The sequence below is a fragment of the Quercus suber genome, unplaced genomic scaffold (genome assembly GCF_002906115.3).
Source record: "Quercus suber isolate HL8 unplaced genomic scaffold, Cork oak 2.0 scaffold_17, whole genome shotgun sequence".
Classification (NCBI taxonomy): domain Eukaryota; kingdom Viridiplantae; phylum Streptophyta; class Magnoliopsida; order Fagales; family Fagaceae; genus Quercus; species Quercus suber.
In genome coordinates, this window is record NW_027069482.1 from 1,551,145 (window position 1) to 1,573,856 (window position 22,712).

General features: G+C 34.4%; 1 protein-coding gene across 2 annotated transcripts; it reads right to left on the reverse strand.

The window, feature by feature from the left end:
• Positions 1-14,840: 14,840 nt before the first annotated feature.
• LOC111993127 (F-box protein SKIP31) lies at positions 14,841-20,817 on the reverse strand. Of its 2 annotated transcripts, XM_024024998.2 has the most exons (9): positions 20,532-20,812; positions 20,265-20,450; positions 20,100-20,173; positions 18,815-18,890; positions 18,592-18,702; positions 17,890-18,064; positions 17,650-17,768; positions 15,261-15,327; positions 14,841-15,144 (listed from the first exon to the last, which is right to left on the reverse strand). In XM_024024998.2, exons 1-9 carry the CDS (start codon positions 20,610-20,612, stop codon positions 15,074-15,076), a joined length of 960 nt encoding a protein of 319 aa, XP_023880766.2. In that variant the 5' UTR covers positions 20,613-20,812; the 3' UTR covers positions 14,841-15,073. The 2 variants fall into 2 exon arrangements, with proteins under 2 accessions (XP_023880766.2, XP_065616129.1); XM_065760057.1 differs by lacking the exons at positions 14,841-15,144; positions 15,261-15,327 and adding an exon at positions 16,889-17,080 and having other exon boundaries at positions 20,532-20,817.
• Positions 20,818-22,712: the final 1,895 nt, after the last annotated feature.

Below are 22,712 nucleotides of genomic sequence, written 5' to 3' on the forward strand. Positions count from 1 at the left end.
TTTTTTTTTTTTTTTTTTTTGGGAAAAGAATAAGAGGGTTATATACCTGTAGTTGGCAGTAGAAAACAGGCAAGGCCATGACTATTTTCTTGCACAACTTTCATTTATTCACTTTTGTTTTGTGAGCTTCTGTTTAACTTCACATAGTAGATCTGATTTGGGCTTTTGAGATTGTTTTATTTAAGGTTCTCTCTTGCTCTCTCTCTCTCTCCACAAGTTAGCACCAAAATTTTAGTTCCAGGTGCTCTCCCCATTAAAATATAGACAGAGCATTGACAGAAGGGCCCTAAAGCTGCTGTACCAAATTAGTGAAAAGAAAAAAGTTCAGGGGGTCTTAGTGCAACCCTATAAAAGTTTAGGGTTATTAATACAATGTTACCTCATGAATATGAATATCTTTAGCGTGCTTCATTTCTTGCCTAGCCAAGTTGAAATGTACACCAGTTGGTCTACATTTGGTAGAGACATGCACACAGATAAACAATTCCATTCATTCTAATACTAGCCTGAGGGAAAAAAACAAAAACATGCATGCCAATGAGCTATGGCTCAACTGGCATTTCTTCCTCTCATAACAATGGGATGGAGGGTGAGGTTATGGGTTCAAGGCCCATTGAGTGAGTGTGTAATAGGAAGAGTTGGGGGGATTTTTTCTAGTGTTAATGTCCAAATGATTCTGTTCCTTACAATGATAATAAGTAAATTCTCTGAGCTGCATGATCAGTTGCAATTTGTGGATGGCAATAGTATCTTTTGCCTTTCATGTATCATCATCAAACACACTGATCTGGTTGTTTGATTAGCAGTTTTTCATTAGGGAACTTCTTAGCATGTTTACTTTTGAGTCTAATGCTCCAACCTCCCCTTCTTATTTCAAAAAAAAAAAAAAAAAAAAATTCAGGAACAGGAGCAGCAAGAATGTGGTGTTGCCGATGAAGCAGAGCCATTCATGGGCTCCGGCCGTTTTGGTAATCTTAATCTTCTCTATTTTTCTCTCTTTTATCCCCTTCTGTCGTCTCTTTTATATGTTTATGATCTTCCGAAACTCTTTCTATGTCATCTCATTGTGATGTATATGTGGCAGCACGAGCTTATCTGTTGGGATATAATTGTGCTGATGAAAAGGAGCTGGAAAGCTGCTTTGAGGTTTTGCTGAACCAAATACTGCTCATATTATAGTGGATGCTTTTACTGGCAGCAAGTGTCAAAATTTTACTTTTCGAATATTCAAGGTTTCTTGATTCAGACTATTATGTTTTATGTAATCTAGTGTTAGATTAAATTACAGAATGTGTTCTTACTTTTATTGCTCTTGTTGCGTATTTGTGTTCGTGTTGTTTTGTTTGCATCAATTCATTAAAAAATTGCAGGTTGGCCTGAGCTCTCAAGTAATATATCTAATTTATACTGGAGACTGTTCTTCTTCTCCTTTGATTTTAAAGCACCAAGTCCAATGTAACCTTAATCAAGAATGGAACAAAAATTTTCTCATTGGGGAAGCTGAAGTGAGACCTCACAATGAGAGATTTGAGAGAATTGTCTGAAATTGCATCTAGCAGAAAGATTCCCGAAAAATCTGTAGTTACGACACCATCCTTTATGCTAGATTTTTTGCAACTAGGACGGTGTGACCGAGAAACTTCTCCCATTACCAGCCCAAAAAACCTCACCGGAAACTAGCAGCACTGGCAAATGAACACTCTTCGTCCAAACAATTTTCAATTTTTCTGCCTCCAACAGTAAAATTGGGTGATTTGATCAATAGCAAAAACTAAACCAGGACATGGCTTTAAGTTACACTTGGTACAATTTCATAAGAGTTATACCTTTTTTTCGACTATTAATTATTATTAGATCTAAGGGTGTAAAACATTCATAGTAATGTCATTATTATTCTCTAAAAATTAAGAATTTAGGCATTAACTCTTCTTATTAAAGGAAAAAAAGCATTAACTCCCACTTTCCTCCACATCATCACCTTCTTCCTCTCATCCTCTCTCACATCTTTTTTCTTGTAGTATGTACTTTCAGGTCACTACCATTGATTTCTTAACAATATTGTCTCGAGGTATTTCTAAGTATAAAAAGAACTCATGGCCAAAGTCAATTTAAAAAATTAGTGCTCTATCAATGTAACACTATCTCTTAGCCATATCATCATCTCCCACTATGGTCCTTGAATGATCTTAAAAGAGATGGGCTCTCTTACATCAATTTATGCAAAGCCTCATGATTTATGGCAAAATAGGCTAGTATTTTCGTGGCATTATTTGTCTTTGTATAATCAACAAACACTCCAAAGACCACCACCTTGGAGTTGAACCTTAATGTCCTCCATGATATGGCCCCATAATCTCTAATGCTTGCCCTACTCCAAAATAACCTCTACAATGAAAGTCACGGCAAACCTAAGCAGCTAAATATACAATCAACATTTCTCTCAATATATATATAGTCAACATTCGTCTTGCTTCCTTACAATTTGTCTGCACGAGAGCATGGAGATTATGGGTCCGTTTGAATAGAACTTATTTTGCTAAAATTGAAAACTAAAAACACTGTAGCAAAATAATTTTTAAATGTGTGATAGTCTGTGGGACCCATTTTTAATGAAAAAGTTGCTGAAAAATATAATTTGTGGGACTCGTGAATAGTGCACGAGAGCACTGTTCACAATTGACTTGTCAACAATTGTGGGCTGAATCAAAAAAAGAAAAGAAAAAAAAAAGGAATGCAGGAAACGCAAAACGCAGAAAACGTCCTATCCAAACTGCACCTATGTGAGAGAGGAAGAAGATGATGGCATAGAGAGGGTTAATGCATTTTTTTTTTCCCTTTGATAAGAAGAGTTATATTGTCTTGGGATGGCAATTTTGCCCCACCTAGCTTGATCCGCCTATCTCCGCTTCGCCTCATGCAGGTTTTCCCCACCCTGTAAAGGTGGTGGGACTAGGATGAGGCGAGATTTTAAACCTGTACTGCGGGACAGGGCAAGGATGGGTTTACCATTTTTAGACCCACCTTGCCCCATCCCTGCCCTCCCTGTGTTAATAAGGGTTAAATTGTAAAATTTTCATATCCTAAAACCCTACTATTTAAACAAATATATCATCAGCTTATTTTATTCTACCCAACGTGGCTCTCTACATCTTTTTTCTCTCTAGCAAAGTTAGAGATAGGGAACAATTTTAACGTTTTCTTTTGTCTTTATTAAAAACAAACTTATATACTATTGAATCATTGTTTCCATTCAACGTCTTTCTCAACATAGTTTTCATCATGAACATAATGGAATGTTTTCTGCGTTTCTATCATGAACATTGGAACAACATAATAGCTTGTCCTATGAGGTACGGATCTATACATACATACATATATATATATATATATATATGTTAGAAAAAATAAAAGCTCCAAATTACTTTCACTCATAAGAATAATACATATACGTACATACATACATACATACATACATATATATATATATATATATTAGAAAAAATAAAGAAAAAAGATGTTATAAAAAAAATAAAGACAAAGAAAAAACATGTTATAAAAAAATTTAAGACAGAAAAATGCATTAAGTATTATTAAAAAATAAACAAAATATTTTCATGAAAGTTTACCCACTATACCTGTCGATGTGTTTGGTTTTGTATCTTGAAGCATTTCTTTTGGGGATTTGAATATACAAGTGATAGCTTTGGATCATTGGGTGTATTTTAAAGTTTTTTATTTTTATTTTTTATTATTAGAACTGCTACTTCAAATATTTGGCTTGGAAGTTTAATTAAAAATCATTGCTTCATTTTATTCATGTAATTTTTTTTTCTTTCCCATTATTCTATATTATCTTTGTTGGAGAAATATAGTTTGTCCATTAGTTGCCAAATTACATTAGGAAAAAAAAAATGACTTCACATGATAACATTGGTAGCTCCAATCCATCTGCACCTATTGGCAGCAATCAATTTCCTTTGATAGTAGATGAAGAGAATGGAACCCCGTCATCACCTCTGTTGGATAGGCCAAAAGATGTCCAGCCTAACAATGAGATAACTAAAGAACAGGGGAAGTACAAATCAATTGTTTGGAATCGTTTTAAGAGAAAGAGAGTTGATGAGAAAGACAAGGCTGAGTGTAATTATTGTAAGATATTGCTAGTAAGGGGATCCAATTATGGCACTAAACATTTGCATGACCACGTGAAAATATGTCCAAGGAGAAAGTTTCAAGACATTAGGGGTATGAATCAAAAAATTTGGTGAGAGATCAAAATAAAGTTGATTCAATGGCGAGTGTGAATGCTTATCATTTTGATCAAAATGTATCAAGAAATGAACTTGCTTATATGATCATCTTGCATGAGTATCCCCTTTCTATAGTTGACCACAATTGGTTTTAGAAAATATTCAAATTCTCTTCAGCCATTGTTTAGGATGGTTTCTAGGAACGCAATCAAGAAGGACATTTTGAGCATCTATGAGAATGAAAGGGAGAAATCAAAGCATGAAATTGATAAGAATCAAGGTAGAATTTCTATTACCAATTATATGTGGACTGCACAAAACAAAAGGCGAGGGTTTATGGTTGTAAAAGCACACTTCATTGATGGTTTGTGGAGATTACAAAGCCGAGTTATGAGATACTTTTTTTAAAGTATATATTCATTTTATGTTTTTAATTAAATTCTTTTCAAATGTTTTATGAACTTATATCATTGTTAGTTCTTATTATTTAAATTTCTCATTTAAGGTTTATTTATGTGTCATCTCCACATACAAAAGGAGTGCTTTTTGGTGTCCTTCCAAATACTTTATTGAAGTAGAATATTGATAGGAAGTTATCTACTGTGACTATGGACAATTGCAGTACCAATGATGCAGTTATAAAAATCATCTTAGATAAGCTTCAACGTGGTACACTTATTATGCGTGGATCAATGTTGCATATGCATTGTGCAGCACATGTTCTTTATTTGATTATTCAAGATGGTTTGGATGTAATTGGATCATTCATTGAAAAGGTTTGAAAAAAATGTGGGATTTTGGACTGCATCAACAAAGAGAAGACAGAAGTTTGAAGAGACAGCCCAACAAGCACATGTTGTATGTACCAAAGAACTAACCCTTGATTGTAAGCCTCATTGGAACTCTACCTATCTCATGCTTTCTATTGCTATAAAGTATCAAAATGTCTCTCGTCGATTGAACATATGTGAGTCCTCTTATAAATGCATTCCACCAGAAGAAGAATAGGAGATAGTAAGTAGTATATGCGAGAGATTGGCATTGTTTCACAAGGTACCAAAGCTATTCTCAGGTACCTTATATCATACAATTAATCTTTACTTTCCTAAGGTGTGTGAAATAAAAATAGTTTTGAATTCTTGGTTTACAAGTGCATGTGATGTGATTAGAAGTATGGCACTTAAAATGTTGAAAAATTTTGATTGTTACTGGAATGTGATTCATGGTGTTATGGCCGCGGCAACCATTTTAGATCTAAGATATAAGATTGAATTGTTAGAATATTATTTTCCAATAATTTATGGTGATGAAGCTGATAATGAAATTCAAAGGGTTAGAGATATTTGTTATGAAATGATTCATAACTACAGTTTTGGGAGAATGGGTAGGGAAGGTACTTGTGGCCCTTATGTGGAAGAGGATCTGTAAGTTATGACTTCCTTGTGGACTTTGAAAGATATCTTAGTCAGAAAGAAAAGGGGTGGGAGTATTATATTGGAGTTGGACCATTACCTTAAGAGCATCTCCAACAGATTTTCCAAATTTGTGTACTGTTTAGAGAATAAACAGTAACTTTTACCTTTTAACTACCAACTTTTTCAAATACACTTTCCAACAGATTCTCTATCACATTTTCTATCTTATTTAAATATTATTTCTTTATTGATTCTTTATTTGTTCTTTATTCTTTTTTTAATAACTACACATCTTCCAACATTTTTTTATTCAATACATGATTATTATAATAGAAAAAAAAAAACATTTGAAGGATTACAGTAGCCCATCAGATTTGATGAATAGAAAATATAACTTCAGATAAGATTCGAAATGAGGAAATCCACTTAAATATAGGGATAGCTCTTATTGATGAAAGGACAAGAGAGTCTCTTGAGATATATAGTTCAATCATGTTTAGAGGATATCAATTAATACACCAGTAATAAAAAGTGAGTTAGATCTGAGTTGAGGGAATTAAAAAAAGAGAAGAAATACCCAAATTAACATTAGTAGAAATTTTTAAAAAAAAATTATGAATTAAGAAAGTAACAAATTAAGAATACGACTTTAGATAGAATCGTAGAATAGAATTGATGAAAAAAGTACATATAGCCAACATTAATTGATTTGTCAAGAATTCATAGCTGACCCCAAAAATTTGGAATTAAGACTTATTGTTATTGTTGTTATATCTTAGCAATAAGAAAAAGAAGATCAATAAGATGATCAGTAATTTGTTCCCATATACAATATATTTTCTCATTGATTATATAGAATTAAATTATATTAACTTAATTATCAAATAATATGTAGAAATCAATATATATGGTACCCCAAAAAATATCCAATTACTAGAAATCATGTCAGGAAAAGTCATTCTTATTCATTCCGTGAGGTTAATCAACAATCCATTGCCATGATGTTTTGTGAATTGATGTATGAAAAACACTTGTGGCCCTTGTGTGGGAGAGGATCCACAAGTTGATGACTCCCTTATGGATTTTGAAAGATATCTTAATTAGAAAAAAAGGGGTGGGAATATTAAATTCGAGTTGGACCATTTTGATATTTTAGTATGGTGGAAATCTAATGGCCCTAAATATCCTACTTTGCAACGTATTGCAAGGGATATCCTTGCCATTCCAATGTCAACAGTTGCCTCAGAGTCATCATTTAGTACAAGTGGTCGATTGTTAAATCCACATTGTAGTAAACTTTATCAAAAGACTGTGGAGGCATTAACTCAAAATTGGTTATGGGCTAAAGTTAATGGTAATTAAATTTACTTGTTTAATTATGCAATGAGTTATGTTGCTACATTCTTTATTATATTTTTCAATTGTTTGATTGAATTTATTTTACCTTTTTTTGGGCTCTTCATCTACTATAGATGGAGCTGAAGATACATTCCAAAACATTTTGAATGATTATGAAGAAAAAAGTGGTGTCACAATGATGGAAGAAAGTTGAGATTATTTTTGAAGAACTAGGCAATTTTTATTTTGTTATGTATTAGGAGTTTAGATTATTTTGTTGTGTCATACTATGAGATTTTTGTTTTTGTTGTGGTATTGTCTTGTTAAAAACTTAGAAAATATTATTAAGTTTTTGCTAAAAATTAGTTTGATTTGATAGGATAAATTTATTTGTAATTTCAAGTATATTTTACGGGGTGGGGCGAGGCTTCGTGGGGCCCTAAAGGGCATGGGTGGGGCAAGAAAATTTTCCCCATCATGTGAGGCAGGGCGGGGATGGGGCAAGATAAAACCATGCGGGTTGGGAGCGAAAACCCCATAAAGCACTTCTTTTGTATGTGGAGATGGCACATATAATTGGTAATAGAAATTCTACCCTGATTCTTATCAATTTCATGCTTTGATTTCTCCTTTTCATTCTCATAGGTGCTCAAAATGTCCTTCTTGATTGCGTTCCTAGAAACCATCCTAAACAATGGTTGAAGAGAATTTGAATATTTTCTAAAACCAATGTGGTCAGCTATAGAAAGGGGATACTCATGCAAGATGATCATACGAGCAAGTTCATTTCTTGATAGATTTTGATCAAAATGATAAGCATTCACACCCGCCATTGAATCCACTTTATTTTGATCCCTCACCAAAAATTTTTGATTCATATCCCTATTGTCTTGAAACTTTCTCCTTGGACATATTTTCACGTGGTCATGCAAATGTTTAGTGCCATAATTGGATCCCCATACTAGCAATATCTTACAATAATTGCACTCAGCCTTTTCTTTCTCATCAACTCTCTTTCTCTTAAAACGATTCCAAACAATTGATTTATACTTCCCCTCTTCTTCAATTATCTCATTGTTAGGCTAGACCTCTTTTGGCCTATCCAACAGAGGTGATGACAGGGTTGCATTATCTTCATCTACTATCAAAGGAAATTGATTCCTACCCTAATAGCTGTAGATGGATTGGAGCTACCAATGTTATCATGTGAAGTTATTTTTTTTTCCTGATATAATTTAGCAACTTAGTAATGGACAAACTATATTTCTCCAACAAAGATAATATAGAATAATGGGAAAGAAAAAAAAATAAAATGAATAAAATAAAATAAAAAATGAGTTTTAAACTTCCAAGCCAGATATTTGAAGTATCTGTTCTAATAATAATAATAAATTAATTTTAAAAAAAAAACGCCAAAATACACCCAACGATCCAAAGCTATCACTTGTATATTCAAATCCCCAAATGAAATGCTTCAAGATACAAAACCAAACACACCGATAGGTACAATAAGTTAACTTTCAAGAAAATATTTCGTTTATTTTTTAAATAATACTTAATGCATTTTTCTGTCTTTAATTTTTTTATAACATCTTTTTTCTTTGTCTTTATTTTTTTATGGCATCTTTTTTCTTTATTTTTTCTAACATATATATATATATGTATGTATGTATGTATGTGTGTATGAATATCTATTATTCTTATGAGTGAAACTAATCTGGAGCTTTTATTTTTTCTAACATATATATATATATATATATGAGTGTGTGTGTGTGTGTGTGTGTATGATTCTAACATATATATATATATATATATATATATATGTATGTATGTGTGTATGTGTGTATGAATATCTATTATTCTTATGAGTGAAACTAATATGGAGCTTTTATTTTTTCTAACATATATATATATGTGTGTGTGTGTGTGTGTGTGTGTTTGTGTGTGTGTATGTATATGTATAGATCCGACAAGCTATTATGTTGTTCCAATGTTCATGATAGAAATAACTACACAAACATTCAGAGTTTCAAGCCTGTAACTCATAAAAGCAGAAAACATTCTATTATGTTCATGATAAAAACTATGTTGAGAAAGTCATTGAATGGAAACAGTAATTCAATAGTATATAAATTCGTTTCTAATGAAAACAAAAGAAAACGTTAAAATTGTTCCCTATCTCCAACGTTGGGTAGAATAAAATGAGCTAATGATATATTTGTTTAAAGAGTAGGATTTTAGGATATGAAAAATTTATAATTTAACCCTTATTAATGCGAGGAGGGCAGAGATGAGGCGGGATGGGTCTAAAAAGTGTAAACCCATCCTTGCCCCGCCCCGTGGTGCAAGTTTAAAATCTGGCCTCATCCTTGCCCCACCACCTTTGCAGGGTAGGGAAAACCCACATGGAGTGAAGTGGGGAGAGGCGAGTCAAACAGGGCGGGGCAAAATTGCCATCCTTAGGCAATAACTCTTCTTATCAAAGGAAAAAAAAAATGCATTAACTCTCCCTCTCCACGCCATCATCTTCTTCCTCTCTCACATAATCTTCTTGCTCTTGTGCAAACAAATCTAAAGGAAGCGAGACAAATGTTGACTATATATATATATATATATTGAGAGAAATGTTGACTGTATATTTAGCCACTTAGGTTTGCCATGACTTTCACTGTAGAGGTTTTTTTGGAGTATGGCAAGCATTAGAGACTGTGGAGCCATATCATGGAGGACATTGGGTCCGTTTGGTTGGAGAAGTGAAAAAGTGGGAAGATAGAAAATTATGGGAAGATGGAAAAATAAGAAGATAGAAAAAAATTTTATTTTCTCTCCTATTTGTTTGGTTGGGAGTGGAAAAGTTGAAGGATAGAAAAAATGGGTTTAAATAAATTTACTCATATACCATTGTTAAAAAATGATGTCCAATTAAAACAAAAAAAGTGACAAAAAAAAAACAACTATCACGCCTAGGCTCTAGAAAATCAAAAGAAAAAAGAAAGGAAAAAGAAAAAAGAAAAAAAGAAAGGGCAACGTTACTGCACAAAAAAAATGCAGGCCTAGAAAATTTAAAGAAAAGAAAGAAGAGGCAACGTGCCCAAAAAAAAACATAAGCCAAAGCAACATTACTTATAAAGAAAAAAAAATTCATCCTCAGTCAGTTTTCTCTCTATTTTAGAGAGAAAACGTTTTGGTAGGCTAGGGGAGAAAATACTTAGGCCCCATCATTTATTTTTCTTCCTCCCTACCCAACCAAACACACTCCAAAAAAATTGTCCCTACTATTTTCTCTTAAAAATTTTCCATCCACCCTGTTTCACCTCTGTCGAGGGGTTTTATTTACATTTCTTGTACCTTAGACACGTGTCTTGATGTTATTCGACAACGTTTAGTCTAGACTTTTTTTAAAAAGGAAATTGGGCCTGGCACTCTGCAGAATGGGCTCCAAAGTACCATTCTGCCACTGCCAATTTGTGTACAAACGTTGAGTTTAAGTCCAAGGGAAGACGCTGCAAAGTGGGCTTATCTTCTGTTTCTGCCATAGAATGAACTTTTCTCCAATTTCTGCCACAAGAATGACTTTTTTGCTGTGCAATAAAATCTTTTATTGCACAATAAAACTTTCTACTGTGTAGTAAAACTTTCTGTTGTGTAGTAAAGCTTTCTGTTGTGCAGTAAAACTCTCTGCTATACAATAAAACCTTCTGCTATGTAGTAAATTTTTATATTGCATAGTAAAGCTTTCTGCTGTGCAGTAACACCTTCCGCTGTTTAATAAAGCTTTCTGCACTTTTCTGTAACATGAATGACTACTCTTCATTTTTTACTACAAAAATACTTTTCTACTCCTGCACATAAACAAATCTAAAATCCAAAAAAAATACCAATTAAGCAAATGTTAGTTTACATGGGTTAGTATTTTTTCAAATATATACATACATATATTTGTAAATACACTTATATGTATTCACATATACATATATAAAATATATTTTGCAGAACATGAGATACAATGTATATGTATATATATTTATGGCAAGATAATGATTAGTTCATGTAACAAAGAAATAGGAAAGCTTCAGCAAAAAAGGTTTAGTTAGTATAATAGCTAACATGGTAAATATAATAAAAAGGTGCTACAGCAAAATAACTAATACAACAAGTAAAGATACTACAGTAGGACAACTGATGCAGCAAACATGATAAAAATGTGCTACAGCAGAATGAATTAATACAGCAAATATAATTTCTAACGAGTGAAATCAAATATATTTGCAATCAAAATCAAATATTGAATCTTCCCATAGGATAAGTAAACTTAGAAAGAACCCATACCCTAACTTGAACAACCTTGTCATAGGCTTTTGCCATCAAAGTTGTACATTTTGGAGAATAGGCCTAAATGGCTACTAGCTATTAATTTTGGGGACTTCAAAGAGTGGGTTTGCTAAGAGGGAGGAAAAAAATGGTCTATTGATGCATGCCCCTATTTCTGCCGTGTTTTCTCTCTTCTTTTTACCACTTTCTTTCTTTCTTTCTCTCCGTTCTTTTTACTCTTAGTTGCTTACTACTTTCTTGCCATGGTTCTTTTTTTTTTTTCTCCCTTGGGTATTTTCCCTTTTAAATACCCCTCTCCCTAGGTACCTCTCTCTTTAAGTGCCTCCCTTAGGTTCTTACTGCTCTCTTACCATAGGTTCCTCCCCTCAGGTACTTCTGCCCCCTTTTCATCCATGGCTACCTTTTCCTTTTATAGTGAACTAATTCAATGAGATTTCTCAATTTTACCCTTAAGGCTTCACCAATTATTTTTGGTTTATTGTGGGCATTCCTTCAGGACTACCCACCAACCCATTGGTTGCCCGGCCACTACCTCTGCTCAAAATACGTTTGCTGCACCACTACTCATTTTATGACAAAATTTTATTTTGTTTGTCCTCTACCTCTAGGCTCAAATAGATAAGGATTGGGCTACCTTACTACCTAGCTCTATGGCATGCATTAGATGGTCCTAACCATCTATTACTTCTTTTGGGTAAGATATCATCCTTACAAGGTATATTCCCAAAAGAAGTTACTGCTGGAAACCAAATATAGACCCCCCTTTTCCCCCACCATCCAACCACACCCTCTTAATCCCCTGGACTATGGGCCCACCTCCCTTGTATTGACTGGGTATAGGTTGGTGGTGCTCCGGCCCTTGTTTTCTTGCTCCACTATCTTCTATTTTTGTCTTCTTTCATTCTCACACCGTTTCTACTGTAGCAAATTAGCTTTGTTTTGTTCTGCTGCATGTTTCTATCTTATTTCTTCATGCGTTTCCTATTGTGTTTGTCATTTTCCTTTAATTTTGCTTTTCTTTCCTTGACGCAATTCCTGCTACCGACACTTCTTAATGTTCCTTGTTTCTTTTCATCGTGCCTCTTCATATTAGTTTTCACACCTATCTTTTATACAAAAGGATTTGAGCCTTTGTAGGCCAAATAATGTTAACCAAATCAAAAGGGTCTTGGGCCTAATTGGCCTTGATCTATCAAAGCCATTCTGCTAAAGAATTGTATTCTACTCTGCTGCAGATTTGCGTTTTGCTTTAAAGCGCTTTCTCTTGCACTTCTCTCTTTGGACCTTTCTTGCTCTTCGGTCTTCTTGGTGGGTCTTTGGGCCTTGCTTTTCATTGGGCTTTCCTTCATATGGGCTTTTGGGTACAGATTCAAAAAATGGGCATCAACAACCTCCAAACAAACACACCCTAAGGTTTAACTCCACGGTGGTGGTCCTTGGAGTGTTTGTTGATTATACAAAGACCACCACAAAAATACTAGCCTATTTTGCCATAAATCATGATGCTTTGTATATATTGATGTAAGAGAGCCCATCTTTTTTAAGATCATTCAAGGACCATAGTAAAAGATGATGATATGGCTAAGAGATAGTGTTACATTGTTAGAGCACTAATTTTTTTAAATTGACTTTGGCCATGGGTTCTTTTTAACCTTAGAAATACTAATTCTCAACAATTTTTCTCTAAAATGATTTTGACTATTTCTAAAATTTTCCAGTACCTCAAGACGATATTGTTAAGAAATCAATGGTAGTGACTTGAAAGTACATACCGCAAGAAAAAAGATGTAAGAGAGGATGAGAGGAATAAAATGATGACGTGGAGGAAAGTGGGAGTTAATGCTTTCTTTCTTTTTTTCTTTAATAAGAAGAGTTAATGCCTAAATTCCTAATTTTTAAAGAATAATAATGACATTACTATGAGTGTTTTTTCACCCTTAAATCTAATAATAATTAATGGTTCAAAAAAAAATGTGTAACTTTTATGAAGTTACACCAAGTGTAACTTAAACCTAACTCATAATTCCAAAGTGCTCTTACCATATATATAAAAGCTAATACTAATAGACATAATAATAGGGCCACTTGGCCAAATTAGTAAATCAGTTGGTTAAAGGGGAAGTTTTAGATTCAAGGGGTTTAAATCTTGACCCCATGTGTAGCTTATGTCACCAAAGCAATGAAACTATTGATCACCTTTTAAAGGGTTGTGTGATTGCTCAAGAATTTTGGCAGCAACTTCAGTACCCGATTTGCATGAGGGAAACCTTCAATTTACCTCTTGGAGAATGGCTCGAAGCCAATTGCAAGGCAGACATCAAATCCAAATTTATGGGCATTCCTTGGAAGGTTTTGTCTCCTAAGGGAGTGTGGCAACTATGGCTGCACAAAAACAACTTTGTTTTTAGAACAAGCAAGGTGGATCAGTCAAGCTTCAAGAGAAGCATTAAAGAAAGTATAGAGTTCTTCTCCATTGGCATGAATGCTAAGCTACCTAAAGCCAAAACCTTAGTTAGTGTGGGTTAAGAGAAGCCAACAGCAGGTTGGGCAAAACTTAATTCAGACAGGTCAACCCTAAGGAATCCTGGACGTGCAGGGGAAGGGGGCGGTGTGATCAAGAATCATGAAGGGCAGTGGTTGAAAGTCTATGCTAGGCCTCTTGGTTGCACCAACAGCTGCATGGCAAAGCTGAGGGCCCTTAGAGATGGTCTGATCCTAGCAAAGGAAATGGGGTTGAATAATCTCATCATTGAATTGGATGCACTAAGTGTAGTCTTGGTCATGAACAATAATACCACCAATCTGTTAATGGAACCATTGTTGACTGATTGCAAAAACCTGGTGAGAGAGATTCTCAACAAGCAAATAACTCATGTCTTCCAGGAGGCCAATCAATGCACTGATGCATTGGCCAAACTTGGTGCAAGTAGCCTATCCTCTTTTGTTGTATTTTTGTACCCACCACCTACGGTGAAAAGCATTATAGCTTCTAATAAAGCTAACTTGCGATGTAACAGATTGATTAATTCCTAGTTTTAATGCATTTTCCATGGTTGACCCCAAAAAAAAAAAAAAAAAAAATCAGTCGGTTAATCACAATCAGTTGCCATGTCCTGGTTTAGTTTTTGCTATTGATCAAATCACCCAATTTTACTGTTGGAGGCAGAAAAATTGAAAATTATTTGGACCAAGAGTGTTCATTTGCCAGTGCTGCTAATTTCCGGTGAGATTTTTTGGGCTGGAAATGAGAGAAGTTTCTCGGTCACACTGTCCTAGTTGCAAAAAATCTAGCATAAACGATGGTGTCGTAACTACAGATTTTTCTGGAATCTTTCTTCTAGATGCAATTTCAGACAATTCTCTCAAATCTCTCATTGTGAGGTCTCACTTCAGCTTCCCCAATGAGAAAATTTTCGTTCCATTCTTGATTAAGGTTACATTGGACTAGGTGCTTTAAAATCAAAGGAGGAGAAGAACAATCTCCAGTATAAATTAGACATATTACTTGAGAGCTCAGGCCAACCTGCAATTTTTTAAAGAATAGATGCAAACAAAACAACACGAAGACAAATACGCAACAAGAGCAATAAAAGTAAGAACACATTCTGTAATTCAATCTAACACTAGATTACATAAAAACATAATAGTCTGAATCAAGCAACCTTGAACATTCAAAAAGTAAAATTTTGACACTTGCTGCCAGTAAAAGCATCCACTAGAATATGAGCAGTATTTGGTTCAGCAAAACCTCAAAGCAGCTTCCAGCTCCTTTTCATCAGCACAATTATATCCCAACAGATAAGCTCGTGCTGCCACATATATATCACAATGAGATGATATAGAAAGAGTTTCGGAAGGTCATAAACATATAAAAGAGATGAAATAAGCGGATAAAATAGAGAAAAATGGAGAAGATTAAGATTACCAAAACGGCCAGAGCCCATGAATGGCTCTGCTTCATCGGTAACACCACATTGTTGCTGTTCCTGTTCCTGTTTTTTTTTTTTTTTTTTTTTTTTTGGAAATAAGAAGGGGAGGTTGGAGCATTAGAATCAAAAGTAAACATGCTAAGAAGTTCCCTAATGAAAAACTGCTAATCAAACAACCAGATCAGTGTGTTTGATGATGATACATGAAAGGCAAAAGATACTATTGCCATCCACATATTGCAACTGATCATGCAGCTCAGAGAATTTACTTATTATCATTGTAAGGAACAGAATCATTTGGACATTAACACTAGAAAAAATCCCCCCAACTCTTCCTATTACACACTCACTCAATGGGCCTTGAACCCATAACCTCACCCTCCATCCCATTGTTATGAGAGGAAGAAATGCCAGTTGAGCCATAGCTCATTGGCATGCATGTTTTTGTTTTTTTCCCTCAGGCTAGTATTAGAATGAATGGAATTGTTTATCTGTGTGCATGTCTCTTCCAAATGTAGACCAACTGGTGTACATTTCAACTTGGCTAGGCAAGAAATGAAGCACGCTAAAGATATTCATATTCATGAGGTAACATTGTATTAATAACCCTAAACTTTTATAGGGTTGCACTAAGACCCCCTGAACTTTTTTCTTTTCACTAATTTCGTACAGCAGCTTTAGGGCCCTTCTGTCAATGCTCTGTCTATATTTTAATGGGGAGAGCACCTGGAACTAAAATTTTGGTGCTAACTTGTGGAGAGAGAGAGAGAGCAAGAGAGAACCTTAAATAAAACAATCTCAAAAGCCCAAATCAGATCTACTATGTGAAGTTAAACAGAAGCTCACAAAACAAAAGTGAATAAATGAAAGTTGTGCAAGAAAATAGTCATGGCCTTGCCTGTTTTCTACTGCCAACTACAGGTATATAACCCTCTTATTTTTCCCAAAAAAAAAAAAAAAAAAAAAGGGTAATAATAATAAAAGCCATCTTATTCACATTGCCTTTGAATTACAGAATTGAATTTACATAAGAGAAACTCATAGATTAGGATGTTTGCAATGCCTAATTATTTGGACAATGTAATGTCTGCTTTAGCGTAAAAAAATTATGTTAGACCAGAACATGCCCCATTTGCTATGTAGCTAGTGCTTATGGAACAAGGTGATGTGTGCATCAAACATCTTTGTTTATCATGCATTGTTTTGGAGTCTCCAACATACAATGATTTATGATTCAAACTTCTTGCATCCTTGATAAACAGGGACACAGACACATTGGTCTGTTGTTGGGGGTTATGAAATTCTCCACAAGTTTACGGAGGAATACAGTTTCAAACCATGAAGGTTCAATTTTGATAGTTACAATAGGGGTGGGAATATTTGAACCTTAGATGTCTCCATTGGAAACACAAGGAGGTGCCAATTGAGCTACAAAGCTCTTGGCAAAACCATGAAGATTCAGTTATCCAGAAATCCTACCAGAAAAGTGAACAAAAATTTTGAGAGTTTTAAGAGGTTTCAAGGATAAGTTAATGCATGTGCCGAAATAAATAAACAATATGTTAGGCTAGCGTGCTTCAACCTTCTTACCTTCTACCGAAAGGGTCCCACATACCACAATCCAGTTGAAGTTGAACTGTTGAGCCATACAAAGAAATTGGTGGAAAACATGGCGGACTTGATCATGAAGTTGATGATCCAGTCAAACGCTATATGAATAAGAAGGCTTAATGCCCAGTTTTTGGCACTAGAAAACAGGGCATCTAGCCATTGAATTGGGCAGCATTCTTGGCCATGTGACACCCACGTGTACTTTCTGTGAGATTCATGTGTTCTCTTTGTTAGAAAATAGATGAAGAATTAACACGGGCCTATTGGGCATAGTATCCAAGTTACTATACCAAATTAGTGGGCAAAAAGTTCAAGGGGTCTTAGTGCAATAGCATAAAAGATTAGGGGGTGTTGGTGCAAAATTCAAAAAGATGGTCCAAACACAAGACATCATATCATAAATTACATTCCAGAATTAAACATGTTAGGAAATACAGCTACATAAACCTAGCTGCATAGAATCATTGAACCTCATCCATGACAAGTATGTAATTTATGGTATCAACTATAAGAACAAGAACATTAAGGACACAAGGGAAAGAAAGGATCAGAAATTCACAAGATTATTTTACAGGAGAAAATTGAAACACAGAAGCCTAGTTCTGTCCAACACAAGTAATCCTCAACCCATCTGATACAATCTTAAAATTTGATTAGTTGAGGGGGCCAACTTTGTAAAGAAAAGTTTCACGGCAAGAAAAACAATTGAGATTTGAAAGTAATTGACTAAACTCAAGAATGAGGCAAAATAAGATACAGGAAATTTATACTCACAGTATCTGGCTCCATTTCAGCTGCTGAAAGTAGCCTATCAAAACAATGCCCAGATATTTTACAGACCAAAATCTCATCGGTGGGATCCATAACAATTTCTCTGCATGCATCATCACAGACTGGAAAATAAAACATAAAAAAATTAACCAATAAGCTCCAAAGTCCATGCATCAAACGTGTGCTAAATACTTGAATATATCAATACATAAAAAGGTTGACTTCCTGAAAAGTGTTCTCTACCGTGTACAAGTCCAGTCTTCTCACAAATAAATACATCTCCAATATGGTAGTAAGAACATGTTTCTCCAGAACAAGCATGGTCAGTGACCACCTTATCAGTCAGGCCCCTGCTGCTTTTCCACATAGACACTTGATCAGCCACTGTCTTATCAAGAATTATTCGGTCATCGTTCACCTTCACAGATAAAACAGACATATCGAGGCGGCATGAAATAGTGTTTATTTGAGTGAATGCACATTGAATCAAAAGCTCAATTTTCAAATAGATGTTTCACTTAAATAAGAGTCTCCAGTTCTTATTCAAAGAAAAAAAAAATAAAAAAAAATAAAAACAAAAAAGAGAGACTCCAGTTGCCCATTAAACAGACTACGTGGCGAATAATAAATAAAGAACAAAAGGCAAAAACGCCAATGAACTTTGGCTCAAATTGAACTTCCTCCTCCCATAAGAAAGGATGGGGAGTGGGATCCTGGGTTCAAAACCCATTGGGTGCATGTAACTAACTTACCAAAACTTTATAAAAAGACAAATATCAGCAAATAAATCCTACAGATATAGAGAAATTCTCAAAAAAAAAATCCCTAGGTTTCAAGCACCATAAGAATCTACAATGTACAGTGGAGGCTGATAGGAATGGGAACCGGGTATTTTTTGTCTCTCCACATTACCCCAAAGAAAAGGTGACAGGCAGTAAGTGTTACCTGTGAAGGAAGAGGTGCTTGGCTTCTCTTGGCTGCTTGCATTTGAATGTAGTACTCTTTAAACTCAGGTTGGCAATCTCTAACAAGTTCAATCATGTCCTCTTCATCGCGCTGAAGAAAGGAAAAAAAAAAAGTAAGCATCAATTAACTATAGCTCATAGCTTCAACTATATGTATGTTTGGATGGAGAGGAGAGGAGAATAGTGGCCAGAACTAAGAGTACCTGAATATAAAGCTGTTTCCAAGGACATTGCCGTAACTTTTTTGTAGGGGTCAACAGACCCCATCTCATACAGTACCTGCACTCATGTTGGATGAACTAGCTTAGATACACATTCAAGTATTACCTACGAACCAAAAAATTTAAAAAAAAAAAAATCAAACTAATATTATCAGTAACCTAAACATTTCATAACATTTCTGTAAAACAACAAATTTACATATAGTAAAGAATAAAGATGAAGAAGAAAGTGTACATTGAAGCCATATAATTAAAGATTAAGGCACCCTACAGACCGGTGACTTGCTATAGACGAATTACATCCAGAGCCATAACCAACATTTAACAGGAGAAACAAAAGAAAGAAACTTTGGTAGTTCAAATATATACAGGAAAAAATATTGCTTATATCCCCAAAGTTCATTCTTTGTCCCTAAACTTTAAAAGTTTTCTTTTTTTCTTTTTTTTTTTTGTTCCTAACTATTGAAAACGTTATAGACCTTAGAAAAAAAAAAAATCTTTTTTCATCCCTAATCTTTAAAAAGTTATGTTTCTAAAAAAAAATATAATAAAATAATTCTTTTTCTGTTCCTAACCATAAAAAATGTTATAGAACTTGAAAAAAAAAATCTTTTTTCATTCCTAAACTTTAAGAAATTATTTTTTTGTTCATAAGCATCAAAAAGGTTATAGAACTTGGGGGGGAAATTTTTTCTTTTTTTCATCCCTAAACTAAAATAGCTATACTCATACCCAATGCACAAAGCTCCAACTTTTTTTGAGGTTTGGGAGTGATGATTAGTAGACAACCTTACCCTTTTTTTTTTTTTTGGAAAGACTGACTCTTGGACCCAAAACTTAAAGACATGTGGCTTTTGGTGGAAGGCACTCGCCATTGCAATAAGATGCAACGGGTGACCAACTCCTCCGTGCCACCTATCCACCTAGTGTATCTTTATATATATAATCGAAGTTAAACATGTCAGATTATCTAAGGGCGATGGATACTACAAGTTTTACTATATATTCGTTGCCTTGTTAATTTTTTTTTTCTTTATAATTCAATAGTTGGGGGTGGGGGGATTTGTTTGTAAAGGTTATGTAAATTTAGTAATCTCCATTCTCCAATGCCAAAACATAGTGTCTTACTTAGTAGTTAGACAAGAAAGTGTAATGTTTTCAATAGCTTCGCGACAGAAAACAAACTCATGCAAACTTTTACAATATACATATATGCTACATAGCAGCAGAATAAGAAATGAAGAAAAGGAAATGAAGGAATACTAACAAGCGACGCCACAGAAACTCATCAGATGCGGCATAATTCAAGAAACGGCAGACAAGTGAGCAAGCTACAAGATCCTGAACAAACACAAATAAATAAAGCAACCAAATTTATATTAATAATAATGATAATAAATAAAGAAATGAAGATTTTGTTAATAGTAAAAACCTCGGAAGACAGGAATTTAAGGATGTGAGGAAAGAGTTCGGATGGGACTTTGCTGAAAATCCCACTCTCTATCCTCTTTGGAACAACGTTGTTTCGCTTGTTGTTGTTGTCCTCCTCCTCCTCATCTTTATCTACAAGCTTCGCTCTTTTTGCGTTTGGCTCTTCCTCTACCGTTTTCCCATCTTCCTGCAATACAAATTCCAAATGGGAATTCGAAATTTTGTCGAGAAAAGGAAATCAATTTCAAGGAAAAGGGAAAAGACAAACCTGGTCGGAGACAGAAAGAACCTCGGATTCGAGGAAGTGAGCTAAGTTCTCATCTTCCTCGTCTAACACCACTGTCGTCATCTTCTGCTATTCCATTTACAGGACGCCTTTACCCTCGTAACCAAACACCACCACCACCCACCACCGCAAAACTATTATTACCTAAAAATGAACCAAAAAAATAAAAAAAAATAAAAATCTTATAATAATCAACGATCACGAACTAGACTTGTCCGATTCCCAAGCCTCAGTTTACATTTCTCTTTCACTCCTCCACGTGCGCCCTATTTTATTCACTTTCACGGGCCCCTTTTATAGACTATATGTATGTATATATTCTTTCTCAACACCGTTCAATTCCAATTAACTTACTTGGCAAGTTCCATCCAAAAAAAAAAAAAAAACTTACTTGGCAAGTTCTTTTGTTGTCAAATAAAATAGAGAAGTTTTTATGCCACAAATTAGTGTACAATTTTATCCACAACTTGCCTATTTGGCGAGTTATGGTTAGTGTAAGGATGATGATGGATCACCCTTCACTAACTACAACTCGCCACATAAACGAATTGTAGACAAAGTTGTGCACTAGTTTGTAGCACCAAAATTTATCAATAAAATATCTAAATTAGCCGTTTACGTTGTAAATTAATTACTGTCTTTTATCCTTGTAATAAAAAACAATTATCATATAGTAGTCACATAATTTAAATGGTATCCCATCAAGATAAATTAAAAAAAAAAATCCAATATGAAACCCATTATTTTAAACCCAACAAGCACAGAGAGATTAAGCCCAATCCAAACTAAACCAAGACTAAAATTCAATTCAAAGTTCAAAATAGCCCACACGAATACAGCAACTACAACCAAAAAATACCTTTAGCCCATTAAAAAGTTAGCCCACACATAACTTTTTATTATACAAAGTATGCCAAGCCCACATCAAAATTTAGGCCCAACCTGAAAAACCCAAAATCAAATTTTCCTCTCTAGCCCAACTTAAACATAAATAAACTGAAAAGCCCACCAGCATATAAACCTTTCCCAAAATTACACTTTGATCCCCACTCTTATTCAATATTATATTTTGACCTTAAAACTTTCCAAAATTACATTTTGACCTGAACTCTTATAAAATTCTAAATTTCCAAAATTTGAACAAGACCCCCAAACTTTCAATAATTTCATAAAAGCCCCAAATCATTGGAATCACCATTTAAACCTCAAATCTTCAACAAAAATTTCTTTCAATTTCATTATCACCCACACAAATTCATTTCAATTCTAATTTCTCTCAAACTTGATTCCTTTCAATCGAACATCATCAAAAAGGAAAACAAAGTAATTCCTTTCAATTTCACTCTCTCCCAGCCACCCACAGTAATTGTAGATGGAATAAAAGTTATCAACTCTCTGGAGAAAGTAATTGAGTTGGCTCATATTTGTATGGGTGCACTCCCTGGAGACAGTATTGTACAATAAAATCAAAGTATTGTAACCTTAATTTCTTAGATTTTGGATTAATAGCAGCTCAATAACCAGATTTCTTTAATGGGAGAAGCTAGGGGATGAGGATAACAAAATCAAGTTCATCAAAATCAAGAAACTATAATCAATAATACCATCGATAGCCAGAATTGTTTAATGGGAAGCTAGGAGATTAGGATAGCAAAATCGAGTTCATTAGAATCAAGAAACCATAATCAATGATACAAAAGTTTTCCATGAATAACCAGGTCTATGTTCTATGGATTGATAGAAATGCCTGGGTTCATGGAATTGTGAGAAGCGAAGGATTAATCAAGCATATTATGAAATATGAATGAATTCAGATTTGGATTAATGGCATTAAAGGACATCCTAATTCTGAGGCTTTGAAACTGTAGTGTAGCGTAGTTTGATGCTTTTGAAAGGTGACCGGGTGTGAGTTAAGGTTCAAATAGTAAGTCCCTAGAATGGTTTATATACACTGTTTAAAGGCTTTTGAAGGGTTACTGTTTATGCAGGGACTTGATCCAGTGAAGGTGATTGTGATTTGTTTGTCTAGCCTTTCATAAACCTTTCCTCACTTGTTTGATGCAGTCTTGTGCTGAGTTAAATGGGAAGTATCCTTAAACAATGTATATAAACAATTCCAGTGACAATTTAAGCCGGCATCACACAATATCAATCTAAAGATAG